The sequence below is a fragment of the Microtus pennsylvanicus genome, chromosome 5 (genome assembly GCF_037038515.1).
Source record: "Microtus pennsylvanicus isolate mMicPen1 chromosome 5, mMicPen1.hap1, whole genome shotgun sequence".
NCBI classification, from domain to species: Eukaryota; Metazoa; Chordata; class Mammalia; order Rodentia; family Cricetidae; genus Microtus; species Microtus pennsylvanicus.
This window is the reverse complement of record NC_134583.1, coordinates 51,233,101-51,259,486: the sequence shown is the minus strand read 5'-3', so window position 1 is coordinate 51,259,486 and position 26,386 is coordinate 51,233,101. Positions and strand designations below refer to the sequence as shown.

Here is a 26,386-nt window from a genome sequence, read left to right as displayed (position 1 = left end):
AGAAAATGAAAGAAAAGGCTAAGATTATTAAAAATTGTGGATGTGTTAGATAGTGATAAGAACATGGAGAAAGAAAATAAGAAAGAAAAAGGACAAGGGATGTTAGACTCTGCAGTTTCAGGTAGAGAGGTCAGCTGTGGCTGTTAGAATGTAAGAACATGACATAGACACAGGAACACGATAGACATTAATTTGGAAAGCATTCCAGGTGAAGAAACAATAGGCAGGTCCCAGTAGATAGACATAGTGTGTCTGAAGAGCAGCAAGGAGGAATAAGGCTTAAAGGGAATGAAAGCAGGCTGTTGTCATAATCCAAAGAGGGTGTTGGCTTGCTGTTTGGTAGTATCAGCGGGTAAACTGAGAGGTCAGTCTATTTTGACAGTTGGGTATGAACTGTAATTGAGACAAAAATCATAATTTTGAGTTTTTTTTAGATTGTTTCTTTTTTTTTAAATCTTTTTTTTATTGAGAAAATGAGAAAAGAAAAACAAGTTTCCACCTCCTCCCAGCCTCCCATTTCCCTCCCCCTCCTGCCACCCTTCTCCCCCTCCCCCCACTCCTTTCCCCCTCCCTCTCAAGTCCAAAGAGCAGTCAGGGTTCCCTGCCCTGTGGTAAGTCCTAGGTCCTCCCCCCTCCGTCCATATCTAGGAAGGTGAACATCCAAACTGGCTAGGCTCCCACAAAGCCAGCACATTATGTAGGATCAAAACCCCGAGCCATTGTCCTTGGCTTCTCATCAGCCCTCATTGTTCGCCATGTTCAGAGAGTCCAGTTTTATCCCATGCTTTTTCAGTCACAGTCCAGCTGGCCTTGGTGAGCTCCCAATAGATCAGCTCCACTGTCTCAGTGGGTGGGTGCACCCCTCGTGTTCCCGACTTCTTTGCTCATGTTCTCCCTCCTTCTGCTCCTCATTGGGACCTTGGGAGCTCAGTCCAGTGCTCCAGTGTGGGTCTCTGTCTCTATCTCCGTCCATCACCAGATGAAGGTTCTATGATGATATGCAAGATATTCGTCAGTATTGCTATAGGATAGGGTCATTTCAGGTTCCCTATACTCAGCTGCCCAAGGAATTAACTGGGGACCTCGGCTTGGGCACCTGGGAGCCACTCTAGGTTCAAGTCTCTTGCCAACCCTAAGGTGGCTCCATTAACTAAGAATTGTGCTTCCGTGCTCCCCTATCCAACCTTCCTTTATCCCAATCCTCCTTTTTCCCCAAGTTCCCCCTTCCTCCCCTTCTCCCTTTTCTCTCCCCATCTCCCCTTACCCCCATCCCACCCCACCCCCAAGATCTCAATTTTCTCCCCGGCAACTTTGTCTACTTCCCATAGCCAAGAGGATAACTATATGTTTTTCCTTTGGTTCACCTTCTTACTTAGCTTCTTTAGGATCACCAATTGTAGGCTCCGTGTCCCTTATTTATGGCTAGAAACCAATTATGAGTGAGTACATCCCATATTCATCTTTTTGGGTCTGGGTTACCTCACTCAGGATAGTGTTTTTTATTTCCATCCATTTGCATGCAAAATTCGAGAAGTCATTGTTTTTTACCGCAGCGTAGTACTCTAATGTGTATATATTCCACACTTTCTTCATCCATTCTTCCGTTGAAGGGCATCTAGGTTGTTTCCAGGTTCTGGCTATTACAAATAATACTGCTATGAACATAGTTGAACACGTGCTCTTGTCATATGATAGGGCATCTCTTGGGTATATTCCCAGGAGTGGTATTGCTGGGTCCAGGGGTAGGTTGATCCCGAATTTCCCGAGAAACCGAAACACTGATTTCCAGAGTGGTTGCACAAGTTTGCATTCCCACCAGCAATGGGTGGGCGTACCCCTTCCTCCACAGCCTCTCCAGCAAAGGCTATCATTGGAGTTTTTTATTTTAGCCATTCTGACAAGTGTAAGATGATATCTCAACGTTGTTTTGATTTGCATTTCCCTGATAGCTAAGGAGGTTGAGCATGACCTTAAGTGTCTTTTGGCCATTTGAACTTCCTCTGCTGAGAATTCTCTGTTCAGTTCAGTGCCCCATTTTTTAATTGGGTTAATTATCATTTTAAAGTCTAGTTTTCTGAGTTCTCTATATATTTTGGAGATCAGACCTTTGTCTTTTGCGGGGTTGGTGAAGATCTTCTCCCAGTCAGTAGGTTGCCTTTTTGTCTTGGTGACAGTGTCCTTTGCTTTACAGAAGCTTCTCAGTTTAAGTAGGTCCCATTTATTCAATGTTGCCCTTAATGTCTGTGCTGTTGGGGTTACACATAGGAAGCGATCTCCTGTGCCCATCAGTTGTAGGGTACTTCCCACTTTCTCTACTATTGGGTTCAATGTGTTCTGACTGATAGTGAGGTCTTTGATCCATTTGGACTTGAGTTTTGTGCATGGTGATAGATATGGGTCTATTTTCATTCTTCTACAGGTTGACATCCAGTTATGCCAGCACCATTTGTTGAAGATGCTTTCTTTCTTCCATTGTATACTTTTGGCTCCTTTATCAAAAATGAGGTGTTCATAGGTTTGTGGGTTAAAATTCGCGTCTTCTATACAATTCCATTGGTCGACTTCTCTGTTTTTATGACAGTACCACACTGTTTTCATCACTGTAGCTCTGTAATAGAGTTTGAAGTCAGGGACGGTAATGCCTCCAGACAATCCTTTATTGTATAGGATTGTTTTGGCTATCCTGGGTTTTTTGTTTTTCCATATAAAGTTGATTATTGTCCTCTCAAGATCTGTGAAGAATTTTGATGGGGCCTTGATGGGGATTGCATTGAATCTATAAATTGCCTTTGGTAGAATTGCCATTTTTACTATGTTGATCCTCCCATTCCAAGACCAAGGCAGGTCCTTCCATTTTCTGGTGTACTCCTCAGTTTCTTTCTTCAGTGCCTTAAAGTTCTTGTCAAATAGATCTTTCACTTCCTTGGTCAGAGTTACCCCAAGATATTTTATGTTGTTTGTGGCTATCATGAAAGGTGAAGCTTCTCTGATTTCCCTCTCTGCTTCCATATACTTTGTGTATAAGAGGGCGACTGATTTTTTGGAGTTGATCTTGTATCCTGCCACATTACTAAAGCTGTTTATCAGCTGTAAAAGTTCTTTGGTGGAGTTTTTGGGGTCGCTTATGTACACTATCATATTATCTGCAAATAACGAAAGTTTAACTTCTTCCTTTCCAATTCGAATCCCCTTGATCCCTTATGTTGTCTTATTGCTATTGCTATAACTTCAAGCACTATATTGAAGAGGTATGGCGAGAGTGGACAGCCTTGTCGTGTTCCTGAGTTTAATGGGATGGCTTTGAGTTTCTCTCCATTTAATTTGAGTTTTGCCACACAAAAAATGAGATTGCCATTAATACACACGGGCCACTTACTATAGGAGAATGAAGTTTAGGGAGAAAGATTATCTTTTGACCATGTTTGTTATGTCAAGTAGACAATGGCATTTTATGGCATTTGGGGAAATATTGACTAGCAAGCATAAGCACTTTTGATGTGTTGATAAGCCATACTGGAATGAAGGAGAGCAAAGGTCAGTAAAGGACAGTTTGAGGAGGAAATAAGTTTAAACTGTACCATAGATACTGGAAAAGAAGAGAAAAGGGGCTTCAGTTAGAGGAAATATCCTAGAATCTCAGAATAGCCTCTAGCAAATCTTAGTGTTTCATTAGCTTGCTCTCCCCACTCTCATCTTAAAACAGAGTCTTTTCAGACAGTAAGTACACAGGTAATATTTGTGGATTCAAAAATTTTTTAAGTTTTTTTTTAACTGTTTAGTATACTTTATTTGGTGGTCTTCTCCATCTAGAAAAAGGTGTTGGGCCTCTTGGCACAACTTCTGCTAGCATCACCTGGAGCAACAAGAACTTCGTCTTGAAGCCTTGGATTATTTGACAGAGGGCTGTCAGTTGCCATCTCATCTACGTTGATGGTTGAATGCATCATGTATGAGTGCGCCTGTCGTGATACCACTGCATACTGATGTCGGTTAGATGGAATAAATGGTGCTTCCCTCTCTGATACCACTGCATATTGATGGCGGTTAGATGGAATACATGGTGCTTCCCTCTGTGCTCTGGTCACGGTACTGGCAATATTTATGCCTGCCACTGCCAGAATCATAGTGCAGCCAGATGTTGAAATTCTTCCTGCTTGGTAACTTCTTGAACAACTATCCAAATACACAATCTCTCCTAGGACCTCTTCTTTAACTGTGATATGTACTAGAAGTGGGACTTGGCCACCATGAGGTTTAGTGAGAAGATACACATGCTAATGGCAGTGTGTGGTTCTTGCGGTGGGCACTAGGCAGCACACTGCTCCACCTTGTGCTTTGTCTCCCACCCTTGTGCTCACAAAGCATGTTCAAGGCCTCATGGCCCCATCCAAAGCTTTTGTTTTTGTTTTATGTGAATGGGTGTTTTGACTGCTGTAGAAGGAGCTGTGGGGCTGCATCCAGCCCCCCTGCTAGCTTTACCCGAAATAATTACACAGAAACTGTATTCTTTTAAACACTGCTTGGCCCATTAGCTCTAGCCTCTTACTGGCTAATTCTCACATCTTGATTAACCCATTTCTAATAATCTGTGTAGCACCACGAGGTGGTGGCTTACCAGAAAGGATCTTAACCTGCCTCCATCTTGGAGAGGAGAGCTATAGAGTCTACCTGAATTTGCTTCTTTCTCCCAGCATTCTGTTCTGTCTACTCCGCCTACCTGATTTTCTGTTCTATCAATGGGCCAAGGCAGTTTCTTTATTAACCAATGAAAGTAACACATAGACACATGACCATGACCCTCCTCCATCAGACTACTTAAGTTTATGTACCACTTGCATGTAGTGCCATGAGGCTAGAAGAGAGCTTCAGATCCCCTGGAAGTGGAGTTATAGATAGTTGGGAGCCACCAAGTGGGGGCTAGAATCTAACTGGGTCCTCTGGAAGACTAGCCAGTGTTCTTTACCCTTAGCATTCCAAATAATATTTTTACAGGCTTATTGACTAGTAGTTAGTTGTCGAAACTTAGGCTGTTTTCTTTCTTCCAATTTTGGTTTTTTGTTGTAACTCTACTTTAAATTTTAACCGTTTATAAGCCTACATTTTCATGACACTAATTATTTCCTGTACAAAGTGTTTTCTTTTTAAGGCAACTATTATTGTTGCATGTGAACAGAAGCACTTGACTACGCAGTGTGCTTTACTTTTCTGCAGGCCTAAGAATCCCCACAGGAGGAAAATATTGGGCCAAATAGGAAAACAAATGAAAATCAATGCATTATTTTTAGAGTAGACCTTTTCCATTCTTTTAAAGAATGACTTTCCACTTACATAATTAACATTTTTAATTGTTTGGGTCATTACTTAAGATTAATTTATACATGTCTTACTTTGATTCCTTAGAAATTAAACACTCAAATTTGGTATACATATCTGTAGCGTAAGGAGTTTTGAAAAATAATGAAAGAAATATTTCTTACTTTGTCATTTCTTGCCTAATATTTGTAATTAATTTGGATTCTTATAAATTATCTGTATGCTGCGTTCTTTGAATATATTGTGTGAATTATGAACCTGGGAGACTTTGTACATTGATTGTAATTTCTCTTTTTCTAGGGAACAAAGAAGGAAGATATTGAAGGTGAAGAAGTGTCTGCTTTAATTCAACCTGCAGAAGTATTTGCTCCCAAAAGCCTCGTCTTAGTATCCAGATTAGACTACCCAGAAATTTTTAGGGTAAAGAACTCAGTTGTAATTTTTAATCTATATTATTGTATAAATTGGTTTTGAATAAACTAAGGCAACAAGATTTCTTGCACTAGAAATCCTGTTAGAGTGAGTTAGTGACTCACCAATAAAATGAGAGCGCTGTGAGGGGAAGAAACAAATTTGTATTGGATGAAATCAACCCTTAGTTAACATAGCTAGTCACACTAATAAGGTTTGTTTTAAAACAGACTTTATGTTAAGTAAATGAAAGATTATAAATCATAAAAATAATTTGATTACCTTCAAGAAATTTAAAATGTACACATAGCATAACAACTGTGAACATGTTTATTAAGCTTGTGGACTTAGGCTACAGTAAATAGGATAATGTGAGATTTCAGATAATTCTGATCATGTCTTTAAAATATTGTTTAAAGCCAGGCATGATGGCCCATGTTAGTATTCTAGTATACAAAAGACAGAAACAAGCGATCCGAAGTCCTAGGTAAGCCTGGCCTACATAGTGAGGCACTACTTGTTCCTTACAGATTTTTCCCTTTTGTAATACTCAGACTTTTCAAATATAAAAATGTATGAAAGTGGAAATATCTGTACTAATACTCAAGTATAAAAACTAGAAAATGAGATTATGCATTTTAGAATAAATAGCACCCTCACTAGTACAGTGACAATTATGACTCCTTTAGTGTGTTTTGTGACATACTATTTAGTGTGTGTGTGTGTGTGATTACTTCATACTGTAAATTAGTGACAATTACTAATTTTTTAGTCACAAATTTCAGTAAGCTAAAAGATTGATTGAGTGTGTATGTTACGACCAAGAAAAGGAACCAGTGAGAAAAGAGCTTGCTGCACCAACAACAGGATTTGAATTTAGATCCCAGCAATCCTGTAAAAAGCCAAGCACAGGACTGGCCACATATCTGACCTCAGTGCTGGGATGGAGGAAACAGTTCAGGCAGACAGGAGGATTGCCAAAGCTCACAGGCCAGCCAGTCCAACTGAACCCATGAGTTCCAGATTCAGTGAGAGACTGTGTTTCAAATTATAAGGTAGGGAGCTCCTGAAGAAAACTGTTGGAACCCTTCTCTAGCTTCCGTGTTTACACATGAGCACACACACCCCAAACATAAGTAAAATAAAGAAAAGAAAGATTACATTTTATCTTATTTCACCACTTACTGTCTTCTGAGCTCAAAATGTTAGTCTTATTATCGTGCTCGCTTTGCTGTTTATTGTTATAATTCTTAGAAGTTTAAGGTTCTATAAATATTGTGGATTTATAAGAACCATAAAACAGTATCTCTGAATTTTTATCTTGAAATATGGAGTTCTTAAAATAAGCTAGAAACCACCAGGCAAACTGTATAGAAAACAACAATTCAGCCTTGCAAATTAGCTGGAGTGGTTATCTTAACAGAGATACCTGTTTTACAAATTATGGCTTTCTGCTTTCTATAAACTCATCTTGGAAGCTCATGAGGGTGTTCTGCTTCTACAGAAAAATTTAATAAGCTTAATTTATTGCTTAAGATTTGTTTCATGTTCAATGTAGTGTATAATTTCCGTGGTTCAAAGAGACATTTTCCTAGAAGAGATGTCACTATTTATTTTTAGTGACACTGCCATGAAATGACTGCATGCACCTTTCTCTGCAGGCTTGCTTGGGTTTGATCTATACAGTGTACGTGGACAGCCTGAGTGTCTCTTTGGAAAGTCTCATTGCAAATCTTTGTGCTTGCCTTGTCCCAGCTGCTGGAGGATCTCAGGTAAATAGAATGAAAGGCAGATAAGCTTTTTTTTCCCTGCCCTCTCCAGATGACTTGATCATGAAGAAAGAGAAAGAAGTCTTTAAATGTTTTTGTTTTAAGGAGGATCCTATGTTGTAGGAGCCTGCTCATTCATTCCCAGCTGCTCAGACCCAAAATAATCACTCAGAAACTGTATTAATTAAAGCACTGCTTGGCCAGTGACTCTAGCATATTTCTAGCACGCTCTTATATATTAAATTAACCCATTTCTATTATTTTATTTTTTACCATAACGCTCGTGGCCTACCAGCAAGGTTCCAGCTGGCAGCTTGCATCTTTCTCCTCTGGCAGCTCCATGGCTTCTCTGCAGCTCCGTTTTTAGTCAGTTAAAATTGTCAGTGATTTTTGTGTCTCATCTACTACATTTTCAACTTTCATGGAGTGATTTTTTCTGATACTTTTAAGTTGTACACAGTGTAACTTGTTTGCTTTAGGTTATATGTTACTGCCTCCTATTGTCTCTTATGACTTTATATATATTTCTCTCATTATGCAGAAGCTATTTTCCTTGGGTGCAGGAGACAGACAGCTGATCCAGACTCCTTTACATGACAGTCTTCCTGTCACAGGCACTAGTGTGGCTCTTTTATTTCAGCAATTAGGTATGTCTTATCCTGGATTTTAAAATAATGTTCTTATAGATACCTATGGATGGAAAAAAAGATTTAAGTTAGATTTACCTGATGTGACAAAGAAAATATAAAGAAACTATGTATTATCTATTGTAACTTAACTGTGTCAGGAGGAGAGAAGAATGGAGCAAGCTTCCCGAGGGACTTACTTTTGTATCACCCCTTTGGCATAGTTTGGATATTTGGGAGCAACTTACAGCAAAGAAAGGAGATAGATAAGAGACACTTGGCATTTACTACTTGGTATGATTGTAATGAGATATATAACTTAAGGCCATCTCTAGATGGTCACATCAGGTGTTATAGCTGGTCAAAAGATTGTCTGCCTGCATATTTGAGGAGGTATAGAGGAACTGGAACATTGTTCTTTGTTAACTAGAATGTGAAAAGATACGTTGGACTACAGTTTGTTTACTTGTTTAAGTTAAGTTTATTCCTACGCATTTACCCAAAGGAAATGATAATATATATCTATAAAAATATTTACACACTGGAAATTTTTTCAATTAAAAAAAATTTACACATAAATGTCCATAGCCATTGTATGATAGTAAAAAAAAAATGAAAGCAGTCTTAGTGTAATAGGGAGTTAATATTAGAAATATATTAATATAGTAAATATTAATTTCTTTGATCTATACATGAGTTGGGATATACAATTACAATATAAAGGAATGATTTATTGATATATCCAACATAGATTAAATTAAAAATAGCTGTGTCAAATGAAAACTGTCACATGAAAAGAATGAATAATTTATGATTATTTTCTTTAATTGCAATCTAGTCTGTGGTAGAAAAAACAAAATTCTTAACTGAAAACTTGTCTGCAGATGTGTGAATTCGAATAAGCATCCTTATACAAAATAGAAATAAGTAGTCTTAAATGTCTGTTATGAATGAATGCTTTAATATACCTTATGGTATATTCACTCAATGGCAACTTATTAAGCCATATAAAGGAATGTAATATTGATTAATGCTATATCATAGATGTAGCTTGAAACTTTGTTAAGTGAAAGAAGCCAGAAACAAAAGACCACATATAGTATGATTCTGCTTATATGAAAAGTTCAGGACAGGCAAATATATATAGCCAGAAACTAGAATAGTATTTTCCAGAGGCTAGGCTACTTTGGGGTACTAAAAGGTCCAGGATTTCTCTTGAGTAATGAAATTGATTTGGGTTAGATACTAATAGTAGTATATGACTTTTTATTAAAACCACTGAATTGTACTCCTCTAAGCAGTGAATTTTATAATCGCAGTACTCAGGAAGCTAAAACAGAAAGATTGCAGACGTTTAAGGCCAGCCTATAAATTGGAATTACTCAATGGCAAGTATGGGCTTAGATGGGTCTGGAAGCACAGAACAGGACATTTTATAATATATGAAGCATATGTATCTCAATAAAGATGAAACTACCATGGTCTTATAAAGCTGCTAAGGAAACATTTTGAAGCTGCGTGGAGTTTAAAAAATTTTCAGACCAAGTAATAAAAACACAGCAATTTTTTAAAATGTTTATTTACCTTTGAAAATTTCAAACATGTATGTAAACGATCGTGGTCAGATCCACCCCCCCCCCTACTCCTTCCCCATGAATTCCCTCAGGACCCACCATTGTATCTCCCTCCTAACTTCATGTTCTCCTCTTGTAACTTTTATTTTTAACCCACACAGTCCAATTACTGTTGCTCATATGCTAGTGGGTGTGGGGCTGTCTATTGGAGCATAGGAAACCTATTAGTGGCTACAGTTTTTAAAGAAAGTGACTGATCTGTGAATCTAAACAATTATTTAGAAGGCAGTTTGACAACATGGCATTTAGAAAAAACAATATCAAAAAATTCTGCCCTGGATCCTGTGACTTCCCTAGCCATGGATTTTGCTTATGTTTATAATACCAGGTATGGATTCACTCTTACTTGGGAAACTTTGATCCTGAAGTCCAAGTTTAAAAAAAATACAATGAAAAGGTATGTGACACCGTTCTTGGGAGACACAAGGAAACATTTACTCATGCAAAGTAGGGAACCAATGACAGACCAAAGTAAGGATATCACCAAAGCCCAGCTTGATGAACCAATGAATGCTACTTATTGGTACTACTTACACAAGTCGGGGTGAGGCGTTACTTACAGGAGCAGAAATGACTCAAAGGAGCCTACATCACTGAAAGCCTACTCCAGCATGGGTCACATCTCATGAAAACTGAAAACTAGGAGCATACTGCACAAACTGCAAAGAACCCATCATACAGGAGCATGCCATTTCCCAGTAGGTCAGTTGGTCTGACCTCTTTAGGGCAGTTTGGCTGCTCTCTTGTTCTCCAGGCAGCTTGGCTGATCTGCCTTTTTGTTGTCTTCCAGTAGCCTTTACTGCTTTGGGGAGCGGGGTGAAGAACGGGCTTAGTGAATCAAGTCAGTTTCAATGACTTTGCTGCAGAAAGGAATATTTTTCCACTCTTTGGAATGTCCTGTTGCCTCACCTTCCTTCTTATATCCTTCATCTTAAAGGAGGTTCTTTGTAGGATAGAATGTTTTCACTTTCCCTTAGAAGCATCTGTTATTTCACCTCACCTTTGACCAGCTTCCCTCCAAGACAGAAGGTTTTAATCCTGGAAAAAATGGCCACATAACATTGGGAAGAATAAAACACGTGATATGAAAGAGCAGGGAGCGAATATAGGACTCTAAATGTTAAAGTAGAGTGGGAGAATGGAGTAGAGGGTGGACTAACCAAAACTAGGAATGTTTGAAGAAGCTTATAAAACTCTGTTATTTGTGTGTGTGGCCATGGCTGGCTTTTAGAGGTGCTGGGGATGTATGATCTCAGATCTTTTATCATCTCAATCATCTCCCCAGTTATTCATATTATTTATGGCACTTGAGTGCTACTATTAAATAAGTCTGTTTAGTTATCTTTTATTGAACATGAACATTTCTCTGTGGCAAGAGGGCCCTAATTAAAGAGTTGATCTTCTTGTCACAAAGTTCTCCTTGTGTAAACTTTCAGTCCTTTCAGAGATTAGTGTTCTATAAAACATACTTCCTCAACATGTGAGCATACAGCTTTTAAGTGGCAGGAGGATTAATTGCCCTCTTTTCTATGCTATCTTTCGTATTATATGTATCTGTATTTTTCATGTGTTTTAACTATCAATTTGTTATCCTCACTGTACCGTGAACTTCTAAGAGTCTACCTTATATTTATCTCAATCCCCAAGAATTTAGCATTTTCTGTCCTATCTCAGAAGTCTAATAAGTCACTGTAATAATCTAATATGCAGAGAAAGTAGGCAATTAATAGATATTCATCAATTAAATGATAAATCTTCATGACTATACTAAACCTTAACTACTATTAAACTTTTCCCTGCAATAAACTGATCAGAAAGGAAAATAGGCTTTCCAGAATACATCTTGTGTTCAGAGTATAGCCTTCTGGGCTTGTGAGTAGGTGAGCAGGTGAATATGCTCTTATGCATGCTTGCTGACCTGATTTCTGTCTCCAAAACCACATAAAGGTGAAAGGAAAAAACCAGACTATTCACGGAATAGTCCTCTGACCTCCACATGTGTATCATGGCATGTAACATGTATGTGTATACTCCCACATACATTGTATGAGCATATGTATACACATGATAAACTACATTCTTTTCAAAAAGTATGTAGCATGAATTCTAATAGGTATTAATAATAAAAACCCAGACTAAGATATTAGGGGGTGAAAGCAGAGAGATCAGAGAAGCAGTGTAGCCAGCCTCTAGAGAGACATTTTATCTCTACCAAATCCTCAGACCAAAAGGATAATCCTGTCCTCAGACTGCAATGAACTCCTGTCTCCTCCTGCCCTTATTTTTCTCTCTGCCCAGCCATATCATTCCTGTCTCCACCTCCCTAGTGCTGGGATTAACTTTGTGTAAGCTCTGTTTCTCTTTTATACATTATTCAATCACAGGTAGCCCAGGGTGGCCTTGAACTCACAGAGACCCATTTGCCTCTGTCTCCCAAATCCTTGGATTAAAGGTGTGCGTCACGACTCCCTGGGCTCTAGTGGCTTAGCTCTGCACTCTGATCTTCAGGCAAGCTTAATTGTTAAAACAAACAAAATATCACTACAAAAGTATATTCTTCTGTTCCTCAGTTTTCTCTTTTGAAAGCAGAGACATAGCGTTTGTTGACATATTTATTTACTATTCAGTGGAAAGTGTCACAAAGTGTTTTCCATTGTGTCTCCTTTACTGTTACTGTGCAGCATTAGATGGAAATAGACAGCAGCAGCTAGGAAAGTATTCAGGATTAAGTAGGCATCTGGTCATAGCTTAAGACAGTTATTTTCTAAGTAACTAGCTATGAACACAGCAACAAATCTTGTTATTTGGGAATAAAAATCAATGTAACATCTTAAAATTTGAGATTACTAATTATATAAAATTTAGGGGTAGTATATATCTTAATTAAGGGAGACATTTTAGGGTTGGCAAGAGACTTGACTTTAGAGGGGTTCCCAGGTGTCCATGGAGATGTCCCCAGCTAGATCCTTGGGCAGCTGAGGAGAGGGAGCCTGAAATGGCCCGATCCTATAGCCATACTGACGAATATCTTGCATATAACCATAGAACCTTCATCTGGCGATGGATGGGGATAGAGACAGAGACCCACATTGGAGCACTGGACTGAGCTCCCAAGGTCCAAATGAGGGGTAGTAGGAGGGAGAACATGAGCAAGGAAGTCAGAACCGCGGAGGGGTGCACCCACCCACTGAGACTCTGGGGCTGGTCTAATTGGAGCTCACCAAGGCCAGCTGGACTGGGACTGAAAAAGCATGGGATCAAACTGGACTCTCTGAACTTGGTGGACAATGAGGGCTGACTGAGAAGCCAAGGACAATATCACTGGGTTTTGAACCTAATGCGTGTACTGGCTTTATGGGAGCCTAGTCTGTTTGGGTGCTCACCAGAGGTGAGTGTTGGCAAAAGGGGCCAGCCATAGCCTTAAAGGCAGTGGCTGGGTGTACCCTAGTTTCCAAGAACATCGGAAGGGGGCCACATGCTCACTGGCCACACCTATGGGTTTAGGGAGACATTTATGCCGACCACAAGGGGACAAACTCAGCAACTGACATAGCCAATGTTGTAAGAAGTGATCCAGTGGCCTGGCAAATGAAATATGGTCAGTTTTAGATGAACCTGGTCCAGGATCCTGGCCCAAAGGAGAGGGGTGCATGAGAGCCAGTTGAGCCTTAGCACCATACATGAGAATAGACCGCAAGATACAAAACGAAACCCACTTTAAGAGTTTTTATTAATAGAAAGGAAAGAGTGTGGTGCACAGGCCTGTCTGAAAGAGAATGTGGGCTGACATGTCTGCTTTTTAAAGGTAGTTCAGCACATGTGCATAGGGGCTTATGTAGCCATGCTGTGCATGCCTAGAGATTACAATGCCATGTGGTGCATGCACATAGATTACATAGGACATAAGGCCCTAGAGTGACTAGGCAATTTGCCTAAATGCTGATGGCACATGTGTGACCATGGGATGCTAGCACCTAGGGTGACTAAGCATTTTGTTTGAATGCTGATGGCTGTGGGACCCAGAGTATGATGGAAATGACAGTTCCTAGCTATTGGCCATTCAGCTCTTTATTAGACCAATCAGGTGTTTTAGGTAGGCAAAGTAACACAGCTTTACAGAGTTAAATAAATACAACATAAAAGAATACCATACATCTTTGCATCATTAAACAAATATTCTGTAGCATAAATAAATGTAACACATCTTAAATTAATATTCCACAACAACAGACTCTCAAGGAAAAAGATAGAAAACCATGTGTGTAAGTCAGCATTTGGTTAGTGTGACAAAATACCTTCAGCCACAACAACTTTGAAAAAAGTTTAATTTTTAATATATTTATTTGTTTATTTACTTACTTATTATGTATACAGTGTTCTGCCTACACATGCCTGCAAGTCAGAAGAGGTTACCAGATCTCATTATAGAAGGTTGTGAGCCACCATGTGGTTGCTGGGAATTGAACTCAGGACCTCTGGAAGAGCAGTCCGTGCTCTTAACCTTTGAAAGATTTATTTTAAGAGATTCACTCCATGTTTGGCTGGCTCCATTTTATGGTCCTATGGTAAGTCAGCACAGTGAATAGCAGATTAGCTGCTCACCTCATAAAGTTATGTCAAAGAATAGCAAGAAGTTCTTGGGTAGACATCCTCAAGCATATGTCCTTCCAATTCCATATCTTAGATAGTATTGCCCACTACATATCTAGGCTATACGGTGAAAACAGACAGCATAGCTTATTAAACTGAGGGCCACGTGTGCAAAATAACAGATTAAATCAAGCACAAGAGAAAATGATGCAATTAAGAATCAATGTAATATATAAAACATTTTATAAATACAAAATGTGTGAGACTGCTGCTAGCATAACACAATATAGTTTTCTTTGTAAGTAGAAGGAATACAGAAAACAAACAAAATGGTGGTATAGTAAATACATAAGCCAATTATATTGTCATTGATCACATTATTCATGGCACCTCACTGTATGTGCTATACTTTCATATGACTAATGATGGTTTTATTATGCCTACATTATCACAAATAAATAATGCATCGAACAGTGATACTTAGGACAGCCACATTGTCCTACTAGGAATTTGTCACCTCTATTATGACCTTATCATACCACTGTTGTATATGTGATTATTGGTGACTGAAATGTCATCTTAAAACACCTGGCTGTTTTAACATCAGACAAATAGACTCTAAAGGAGAACAAAAACCAATGCCAACATCTCTAATGGGAACTTAGATACAGACCTTGGAGATGAGATGAAGAAGGCAGTAGTAAATTTTCATACAGGCCATATGCTCAGTGATTATCACAATAGTGTAAAGAGTAGACATCCAGGAAGACAGGTATCTATTTATATGTTGTATTGGTTAAGTCAATCAAGTATTTTCTTTGGGAGATCCCTGAATATTACTTTTGTTCCTTTATCATAAACAGTCTGTGATTGGTAACAATACAGTACAGTTTGTTGTGTTAAGTAAGCCTTTGTTCTTGTGTTTTCAGGAATTCAAAATGTCCTCAACCTCTTTTGTGCAGTCCTTACAGAAAATAAAGTTCTCTTCCATTCAGCAAGTTTCCAGAGACTTAGTGATGCCTGTCGAGCCCTGGAGTCTTTAATGTTTCCTCTTAAATACAGGTGAAGTTTTTTACTTGGTAGTTGTATTTATTCCCATATTATGCACTATTTGTTGATAAGTCAAAATGTCATGACCAGGCTGGGTGGTGGTGGCACAGGCCTTTAATCCTAGCACTCAACAGACAGAGGCAGGTGGATGTCTGTGAGGTCAAGGCCAGCCTGGTCTGCTATACAGAGAAACCATTGGGGAGGCAGGGAGAGTCAGGACCCAATTAGTTTGAACCACAGAGGTTTGTTATATGAACTTATTGAAGTTACAGAATTATGATTCTAATAAAGTCTAGTCTCAAATTTGGGACTTTTCCAAGATGTACATGACTGAGTGATGATTAACTTAGTGAAAATATTTAACTTATCATCAATATTTAATTATCTTTCAATTCTGATAAAATTCTTTTGTTAGTGCCATTTGAACCTAATGTATTAAGTTTTAGAAGCTATTGGAATTCTGTTAATGAAGAGTCCCTATTTGTTTTAGATACTTCATAAATTATTTGTATATAAATGATGCAAAGTAGTTACTTCAGTGTAACATAGAGAATTGAACATATGTCAGTGGACATATGTGGCTATACATTGGTAATTGTGAAACCTAGATTAGACAGAACTTCATTATAAATTTCCCACTTATTTTTAAGAGTCATATTAAATATAATAAAAAATTTAAAACAGTTTTTAAAAATTAAACCATAATGATAGGTCATGTTACAGGTAGAATATTTTACTCTGATCTAATTTACTAATCATATTGTCCCAGAATTTTAAAAGTTTATGAACATTAGATAAAATTTTAGATCACCTCTGGAATTTTCATAAAAAATTTAATTTATGTGGTTATTGAATGTGAACATCAAGCACAGTGTAATTTAGACAAGTCATTTCATTGCCTTGAGAGTGCATGTCCTGCCAGTGCTCCCCTCTGATATCAGGGCCTGCATAAGGAAAAGTGCTTTGGAACAGCATGTATTTTGGGAAGAAGAAGAAAGACACCTACCTACCTGACTTCCATTTACTTTGTGTTTTATTTTCTATGATTCTATCTTAAACATTGAGATTTTGAAAATTACTCCATGCAATAAAGTTGATTTCTCTTTAGTTCTTCAGTGCTTTAAGAAAGATGTATTAGTTCTTCTAGAGTTTCATTCATGTTTTGATCATATCCCCACCTCTTACCACTTCCCAGATCCACTCTCCTTACTTACCCACCCAATTTTGTATCCTTAAAAATAAATAAATAAAATTTTCAAGGTCATTTTCTGCTGCCCAAATAATCTTGGATGTGTGGTCTTCCGCTGGAGGATGGTGGACTTACAGTTACAGAGAAAACCATTTCTCCCTTTCCTAGCAGCTAACAATTACTATAGCTCCATAGCTAGAGGTAGGATTGAATGCCTGGTTCCCATCTCCATGCCAAATTTGGTCTGGCTTGGACTTGCACGGGCTCTGTACATGCTTTCACAACTGCTGTGAATTCATATGCAGACCTAGCCTTTTTGGCCTAGAACTTAGTATATAGACCAACCCAGCCATGAATTCTTAGCCACCTACCTCTGCCTCCCAAATACTAGGCTTAAAGGCTGGCACCACCAAACCAGGCCCACTTGATCTAAATATGAATAAATTTAAATTCATACTATAAAAAAACAAAAGAATATAGATAGAGTTGGCAAGTAAGGAGGTGGGGTGAATCTGAGGGGAGTGGTGGTGACTATGATAGAAGTACATTGTAGTAAGTTGAAACAATTAATAATATTTATTATTTTAATGGATTTATATTATGTATAATAATTAATTTTATTCATTAAAATAATAATAAAAATTTTAAAAAGAAATCATGAAGCTGAGAGTGGCATAGGTTGGTAGGGGTTTATCTGGGGAGGAGCTGGAGAGGAGTCAGTGAATATGATCAAAATATATGGTGTGAAATTCTCAAATAATTAGCAAATATACTTTTATAGTTCAGACTGCATAAAAATAAAGGGAAATGGGTTCACATTGTGGGAAAATAGTATAAATAAAATATTTTTATTCTTTTCAGTTACCCTTACATTCCCATTCTTCCTGCTCAGCTGCTAGAAGTTTTGAGTTCTCCAACTCCTTTCATAATTGGCGTACACTCCATCTTTAAGACTGATGTTCATGAACTTGTAAGTATCCAGCTGTAAATGTCCACATCTTGCTTGAGATTTTTGTATTTGAGTTTTAGAAGGTTTCACATCATTTATTGCTTTCAGATAATGGTGCATTTCCCATAGAAAAGACAGAGTAGAAGGAAAACAACATCAAGAAATCTAATATATTTAATTTTGCAAGTAGGTTCTAAAGAATTTATTAATTCATTCATATATTTATTTATGAATAAGACGACTTTTGACAGGGGGGATGGCTCAGGGTAAAAATACTTGACCTAGGTTCATAGAAGTGGTGTTTGGGATTTCAGCACTCCTAGCAGAGCTAGGAGAGACACCTGGAAGTCTATAGGTTCGCTATTCTGTTGTGAGCAGTGTGGCAGAAATAAGAGAAACCCCGCCTCAAACAAGGAGGAAGGGAAGAATCAACTCCTGGGAGTTGTTTTTTTTTTTTTTGTTTTTGTTTTTGTTTTTGTTTTTGTTTTTCGAGACAGGGTTTCTCTGTGGTTTTGGAGCCTGTCCTGGAACTAGCTCTTGTAGACCAGGCTGGTCTCGAACTCACAGAGATCCGCCTGCCTCTGCCTCCCGAGTGCTGGGATTAAAGGCGTGCGCCACCACCGCCCGGCCTGGGAGTTGTTTTTTGATCTCCACACATGTACCATGTCATGTGTGTGCCCCCCACATCTCTCTGACAAACATTTATTAAGTAATTAACCAGTCAGTTATAAAACAAAAAAGACAGGGTCTTGCTGAATGGCCTAGGCTAGCCTCTATCTCCTGAGCTCACGACAGTCCTTCGGTGTCAGTCTTCTGAGTAAGTGGTGCTATGTGCCACTGTGCCTCGCTTTAGCCCTTGTGTAGCAGATCATTTTTATCTTACCGTACTTCTCATATGAGGAATTTTGTATTCCTGTAGATCAGTGCTTCTCAACCTTCCTAATGCTGTGACCCTTTAATATATTTCTTCATGTTATGGTGACCCCTGAACATAAAATTATTTTCATTGTCACTTCATAACTGTATTTTGCTACTGTTATAAATTGTAATATAAATATCTCTGTTTTCTGTTGGTCTTAAACAACCCCTGTGAAATAGTTGTTCAACCTGCAAAAGGACCACAGCATACAGGTTAAGAACCACTGCTGCAGATGATAAGGATTAATAATCTATTTTATTCATAATTTTCTGACGAATGCTTAATTTATTAGTGTTTTAAAATGAGATCTACCAATGTAGAATGCCTGAAAACTAGCAAGAATAAAATAGTTTGAAGAAAGTTTAAATTTAGTGGAACTCAAATTCAGTATGAGCCCCCACCAAATTCCTAATCTATGTGACTAAAGTGAAGCTAACGCTAGTTCAAGAATAGTCTGTTTGTTTTGGATATCATGCTCTCAGTAGGATTGGAACAGTGTGCATCAGAGGATATCAGAATCAAATTTTAGAAACTGCAGTTCTCTGATGAAATTGTCTGAGTGACAACTTGATACATTTAGTAAAGATCAGTATTTAAGGACCATCATAGGGAAGGAGAAGGTAGTGGTTGTTTGTAGCGATAAAACATTAAAATAGCATCCATAGATATAATGGATTGAGAAACAAATTTCTGTTGAGCGTGTTTGCAGATGTAAGAACGGCCTAGTAATGGCCTGGGATTTTTAATGTGAGATGAGGAGTATGCTCTGAAGCCCTAGGACTGAGGTGAAGGGAGCAGATTATGTGGCACTTTTCAGGAAGCATATAAGAAAATTTCTTTACCTAAAGGATTTGGTTGTATGACATCTTAACCCACAAGACTTTGTAACGCTATTTCTGTTGTCAGTGCCAGCAAAGAAAGAGAGTTTGAGGCTCCTCACATAGCAACTGCGGCTGGAACCACATCAGAGATATCATTGACACTATGGAAAGAGTAGACAAGACTCTCACGTGTATACCAATCAGTCCTCCTAACATGCCATTTAATAACTAGCTCTGTTTAACTTCAGTGTCGTCATAAAAAGATGTGTAAGCTACTAAACATGTTCATTAAAAATTAGGCCCAATACAATTTGGAAATAATTTTAGTACTACTAAATATAGAGATCGGGCAAACCAGATCTTGCCAGTTGTAGATTTAACAGTTTAATTAATGAAATAGAATGAATTGCAGTCACATCATCAAAATATTTTATAATTATATAAGTTATTTTTAAATATGATCTTTTAGGATGTTGTTTCTGTCTATTTTAGTCTCGGTTTTGAGATAGGGTCTAATGTGTCACTGGCTGATCACAACCTGAAATCATTACATAGCTGGAGATAGCCAAGTGCTGGACTGGAATTACAGGTGTGTTACTACTTCAAGCTAGGTTTGCATCTAAACAGTAATTGTTTGGTGCATATTTCTTTGTTTATTGATTCTTATAGACTCCAAATTCAATAGCTCAGTTAACATGACATTGTATTAACCATAGCACTTCATAGAAACTCTCCAATGTGCCTGAGTAAACAGTTGGTTCCATGGCATCACTTACCATCCAATCCCCCTTCCTTCTTTGCTTGTCTGTTACAATCCCCTCAGGTAGTGTCACCGTCTGGATGACTAATGCGTGATAGTTCTTCCCTATGGAAAGAAGAAAGAGAACATTAAAGAGCCCTACAATACTCCTTTTTTGAAGTGCACATATTTTTTCATCCTTCAGTGACAGAAGTGTACTCATGTACAATGCCTAATTTCATAGGAAGCTGGGAAATGTAATGAAGTTCTAAACCTATAACTTACTGTGATAGCCAGGAACCTCTTCCTCAATTGATTTTTCTCAGTTTGAGTTAGCCACGGTTAATTAATTTGTTTAACAACAAATATATTTTATCAATTATGGTTACTTTTAAAAATCTCTTTCAGTTAGATGTTATCATAGCAGATTTGGATGGAGGCACTATTAAAATTCCTGAATGCATTCACCTCTCCTCTCTCCCGGAACCACTTCTTCATCAGACTCAAGCAGCACTTTCTTTGGTATGCCTCTTTGTTCATCATTATTTTTCTTGCCTTAAACCTGAAACTAAGTAACTGGAATTAAAAAGCATTGTCTGTAATTATGTGTATGTGTGCATGTTTACACATACATACATATATTATGTTGAGACATTATGTCACTATGTTGGTCTGGCACTTGCTGTGTAGACCAGGCTGACCTTGATCTCACTTTCCTCTGCCTCCTGAGTACTGGGATTAAAGGTATGCACCACTATACCCTATTATAAATCTTTTTTTTTTTTTTTTTTTGGTTTTTTCGAGACAGGGTTTCTCTGTGGCTTTGGAGCCTGTCCTGGAACTAGCTCTTGTAGACCAGGCTGGTCTCGAACTCCCAGAGATCCGCCTGCCTCTGCCTCCCGAGTGCTGGGATTAAAGGCGTGCGCCACCACCGCCCGGCTCCTATTATAAATCTTAAAGAGCCCTGTGTTTGAAAAAATACATTCTTTTGTAATCTTTAGAGGAGAATCCTTCATTTAGTAGGTAGTTATATTTGCTTCTCATTCAGTATATCTGTACAGTAGATACTGTATATGAAATACTGTGGAAATAGATAAACTTTGCCTCAAAAATCTATTATTCCTGCTCAGTCTGGTGGTGCACACCTTTATTCACAGCACTCAGAAGCAGAGGTGGACAGATCTCTGAGTTTGTGAAGCCAGTCTAGTCTGTAGAGTAACAGGACAAGACAGGACAGCCAGGATTACACAGAGAAACCCTGGCTTGTAAATAAATAAATAAACAAACAAATAAATAAATAAAAAATAAATTTGTATTCGCTCAAACTTTTCCTATTAGAAGTTGTTAACTTCTAGTCCCTAACCTTATTCTTGGCAAATCATCTGTTTTATGAGTGTGCTAACTACAAAACCAATGTTTTGTCAGCCTTTTTAGTTTGTTAACATATGATTAATTGAAGCAGTAAAGGTCCAACATTCCATGCATTCATGGCTTTAAAAATCTTGTGGATTAGGGTTTTCACATTGAAACAAATTTAATAATTTTTGTTATGCTATTTTTGTTGATTAAAATACAAAACATTATTGTATGTGTGTATACATATGGAGACCAGAGGATAACTTAGCTGTCATTCCTCAGGTGCCAGCCACCTTATTGTTTGAGATAGGGCCTCTTTTTAGTCCAAGGAGGCTGAGCTGCCTGGCTGGCCAACCTGAGGGATCCTATAGTCACCAAATCCTCAGAACTGGAATTAAAGGTGTGAACCACCATGCCCAGAGTTTTTTGTTTTGTTTTGTTTGCTTTTGCTTTGTTTTAATATACATTGGTGTTTTGCCTGCATGCCTGTCTGTGTGAGAATTAGATCTTGGAGTTATAGACAGCTGTGAGCTTCCATGTTTGTGCTGGACATAGGTCCTATGGGAGAGGAGTCAGAGCTCTCAACCTCTGAACCTCCTCTCTGGCTCTTGATTTGTCTTTTTTATTAAACAAAGGGTTCTGGGGATCAAACTCAGGTCTTGGTGCTTTCAAGTCAAGCCTTTGCCAACTAAGCCATAAGACATATTTTACTGGCAGTTCTTTAGGTGCTCATTTATCTGACATTATGTGCATATATATATATACACATAATGTCAGATATATGAGCATAATGTGTATATATATATGAGCATATATATATAGGATCTTAGAAACTCTACATTTCCTTTAAAGATATTAGTAGAACTCAGGTCTTTGTAATCTTTTTAATACTTTAGTCTGGGCTGTTGAAATGCATTGTTTTTAATACTCTAGTCTGGGCTGTTGAAATGTGCTGTTGTTAATACTCTAGTCTGGGCTGTTGAAATGCGCTGTTGTTAGTACTCTAGTCTGGGCTGTTGAAGTGCGCTGTTGTGTTTTTCCTTCCTTAATTATCAATTTAAAAATCTACCATTACCAGGGGAGATTTTATTCTTTGAAAACTTTTGACTTCATGTTAGTTCTTAAGTTTTTTTGTAGTGGTTATCTATAAAAGTGAGACATTTAGAAAATCCTGATGTTTCCTAATATAATTTGTAATGAAATACAAGGTGTGACAAATGGGAAAGAAACTAATATAGGACTCAGTTTACATTCTGTAACTTGATGCCACGGAGCAAATCATCTCTTCAATAAACCTATCCTCTAGACTTCATAGGATATTTTATTGCATAGAAAGATAAAAAGTGGTTTTCTCAAACTTAAGCATGGCAAGGATTAACTGTGGGTTTCTTATAAATGCATGTTCTAAATAATGTGTAAGATTTGTGATTCCAAAGACCATCATCTCAGATACCACCGCATTTAAAAGGTTTATAATTTTAAAGAAAAATATTAACTATGTAATGGGATTGATTACATATGGATATAGCAGTAACTGAAAAATTTGTGAGTCACTGAAGAAATTAAATGTTTCTATAATTCTTTTAGTATTTAAATTACTATGTAATTATTTAATAATTACATAAATAATTATTCAGTGAGTAAGTACCAGAATTAACAAAGAAAGATTTTTAATTCTTAAGACAGTTGGATTTGTAGGAGTTTTTCTACATTTTGTATGTTTTAACTGTAATGCCTCTGCTAACAAATGTGGTTAAATGTATACAGTTTATGTGTAGTAAAACTGTATTTATTATTACAGTTCTCAAGCATAGCAGGTTATATGCTCTAGTATACAGTATAATATATCATGAATAAGAGGTAAGAGCAGTACATATTGTCCAACAAGGACCCAAAGGAGATCAGATTTAATAATCTGACAGGGGAACTTTGAAAAACATATGTAGAATGTTTATTTGGTTACTAAACAGTTGTAATCATTGACAGTACATTACTAGAACTGTGTAAGAACCATGAATGACTTTAAAAACACCAAAGCATTAAGATGGTATAGGAGTGACTGAGTGATTTGTAGTTAGGGCTGACATTTTAGTGTTGTTTTTACTTTGAGACAGGGTTTCACTGAGTGCCACAAGCTGGACTCTGACTCAAAGTCCTCTACTTTAGCCTCCATAGTGCTAGGATTACAGGTGTTCACCACCACAACCAGGTTAGTATTAACTGTAAGGATTGAGTCTTTGGTCTATTCATAATACTGTGAACAACCTTTGTTCACAGGGATTGAACTTAGAGCCTTGCTTATGCTTGGCACCATACTGAGCTACATCTCAGCCCTATTTAATTCTGAGACAGGATCTGTCTAATTGGCCACGGTCAGTGTTTTACTTGCAGCTCTACTACAGCAGCATTTCATGATCTGCAGTTACAGATTTGTGCCCTCACACCTACTTGAAAATGATCTGCAGAAACAAAATGTGTTCTAGACTGACAGATCCTCTCCTTTCCTCTGCAAGTCTTGCCTAGACCCTTTCCCACCCCTACCCACTCTCCCTACTTACTTACCTTCAGAGCTATAATTGGCTTTCCTTTGGGCTGCCAGCTCACAAATAATAACACAGAGACTTGTTATTAATTATGAAAGATTGGCCTTAGCTTAAGGATTTTCCCCCAACAAGCTCTTACGACTCAAATTAGCCTATTTTTATTAATCTCTATTCTGCCATGTGGATCAGTTGTTTCTCCTCTGTACCACCCAAAAATATATGCATCTAGAACAACTTCAAAGGTGCTAACTGAGATGGTTCCTCCTCACAGATTACTCTCACCAGGACTTCAGCTATGCCCTTACTTTTCCATTACACAAAGACTGGACAACAAAAAAATACAGCTACCTCTCCCAGGACTTGATCATTATCCCAATTTTCTCAGGGTCCTCTAAAGAAACTATCATCTATAGACAACAGGAAACAATCTAGAGAATACAATACCCACATTCCCAAGAGGTGGGGTGAATGGTTTTTGGTTGTTCAGTGCGTTATGAATGTTTGTAATCGTTTTGGGGACATTAATTGCAAGTTGTTATTGGTCGTGATCAGGGAGGAAACCCAGCAAAGGAGATTAGGTTCAGGGATCTTAGTCTGACAAGAAAAAAAGGGGAGTATATAGGAATAATAGGCTAAGCGAGATCCTCTTGCCTCTGCCTCCCTAGTGCTGGGATTAAAAAATGTGTGCACCACCACTGCCTGGCTGGATATTATTATTTTTTTAAACAATTTATATATTTGTTTATTTTCTATGACTGTCTGTACCCATTTTCTTTTATTTCTTTAATATCTAAACACATTTTTAAGCATTCTATACCTGTTTAGAGGTTTTTTTCTGTCTGGATCTGGCTTTACTAAATGCCTACAACATTCTATGAGCATGTGAGTCAGAGCTTAAACTGCTGGGTGGCAACTAGACCCTCTGCTGCACAGCTAGTGCACATGATGTGCACATGGGTCCTGGTAGCTAGCTCCACCCCCGCCCCGCTCCACCCCACCCCCATCTAACAAACCCTCTTCTGGAAAGCTGCTATGTCCAGGCTGTGGGAGGCATTTCTATCTAATCTCCCTCTCCAGTAGCACACAAGCTGCTCATGTGCACGGCCATATAAAAGGGCCACACCGCTATATGCTGTAAGCACTGGGCCTGCTTGAGAGACCAAGGTCATCTGGAAGCCATGTCTGAACTTTGTGTTCAGAATTTTTTTTAACCTTTCCCAGGCATTATGTGGATATACATACATACATATATACATACATACATACATACATACATACATACATGGCACCAAATGTAGTTGGACTTTCCTCTGGCCTCCAGCTCACAAATAACAACATGGAGACTTATTATTAAAATTTGAAAGCTTGTCTTTAGTGTAGACTTTGACCCAACTAGCTCTTATAAGTCAAATTAACCTGTTTCTATTAATCTCCATTCTGCCATATGTTTCTGTTACATCTCCTCTGTAACTAACATATGTCCAACTTCTTCAGTGTCTTGCTGGCAGCACTTGCACATCTAGCTTTATCCCAGGTTCCTCTCTTTGCCTAGAAGTCCTACCTATTCTCTCCTACCTAGCTATTGGCCATTCATCTCTTCATTAAACCAATCACAGTGACACATCTTCACAGTGTAAACAAATGTTCCTACAATCCAAAATCTAACTCAAATGATAACCTTTTTCCCTAGCTTTTCTAGGTAGTTACACGTTGTATTTCTCATGTTACTATTCATAGGTTCATCACAGTCTACCCTCATTCTGAAATGCAAAGTTCAAGATTGTCTTCCTCCCTGACTATTTCAATTAGTTTGTTGTGTTTTCTATTTTTATTTTTTCAGTGTTCTTTAAAAAGTATTTTTTTTCACTTTTACTTTATGGGTATGAATTATTTCCTTGCATATGTGTACACCATATACATGCTGTGCTTGAGGAGGCCCAAAGGTATCTGAACTTTACAGGTGATTTTAAGCCACCATGTATATTGGGAACCAAACCCAGATCCTCTGAAAGAACAACAGTTGTCTTCATCTCTAAGCTATTTCTCCAGCACCTTTTTAAAACATTTATAAATTAACATTTGTTAGCATACAGATTAGATTTTCAATATGATTCTTTCATACATTTCAGTCAGTAAAATTGCATAACACATTTTCTTTATTCATTCGTTCATTGATAGGCATCTGGACTGGTTCCATATCTTGATTATTTTGACTAGTGCTGCAGTAAACATGTCTGTGCATTTTTTAGTGATTTTCTAATCTAGATTCTTTTAGGTGAATACTCCAAGAGTGATATAGATAAGTCAGATGGTAGGTTTTTGTTTTGTTACTTCACTTTTTTGTTGAAATTCCTGTACTAATTTACATAGAGGCTGTACAAGTTTACACCCTTCTTAGTGGTGTTGGAACTTCTGCCTTCCCGACATCTTTGCTAGCATTTGCTGTCACTTGTTGTCTTGATGACAGTAATTTTGAC

At 37.9% G+C, this 26,386-nt stretch overlaps 1 protein-coding gene across 4 annotated transcripts in view; it reads left to right on the top strand.

Annotated features, from left to right (window-relative positions):
• Sbf2 (SET binding factor 2) overlaps positions 1 to 26,386 on the top strand; it is a 395,017-nt gene that overhangs the window by 185,556 nt on the left and 183,075 nt on the right. For all 4 annotated transcript variants that reach the window (XM_075971874.1, XM_075971873.1, XM_075971872.1 and 1 more), the window contains exons 4-9: positions 5,614 to 5,733; positions 7,386 to 7,496; positions 8,035 to 8,140; positions 15,273 to 15,405; positions 17,444 to 17,552; positions 20,419 to 20,532. In XM_075971874.1, the coding sequence (XP_075827989.1) occupies positions 5,614 to 5,733; positions 7,386 to 7,496; positions 8,035 to 8,140; positions 15,273 to 15,405; positions 17,444 to 17,552; positions 20,419 to 20,532 (693 nt within the window). The remainder of the gene's footprint in view (positions 1 to 5,613; positions 5,734 to 7,385; positions 7,497 to 8,034; positions 8,141 to 15,272; positions 15,406 to 17,443; positions 17,553 to 20,418; positions 20,533 to 26,386) is intronic.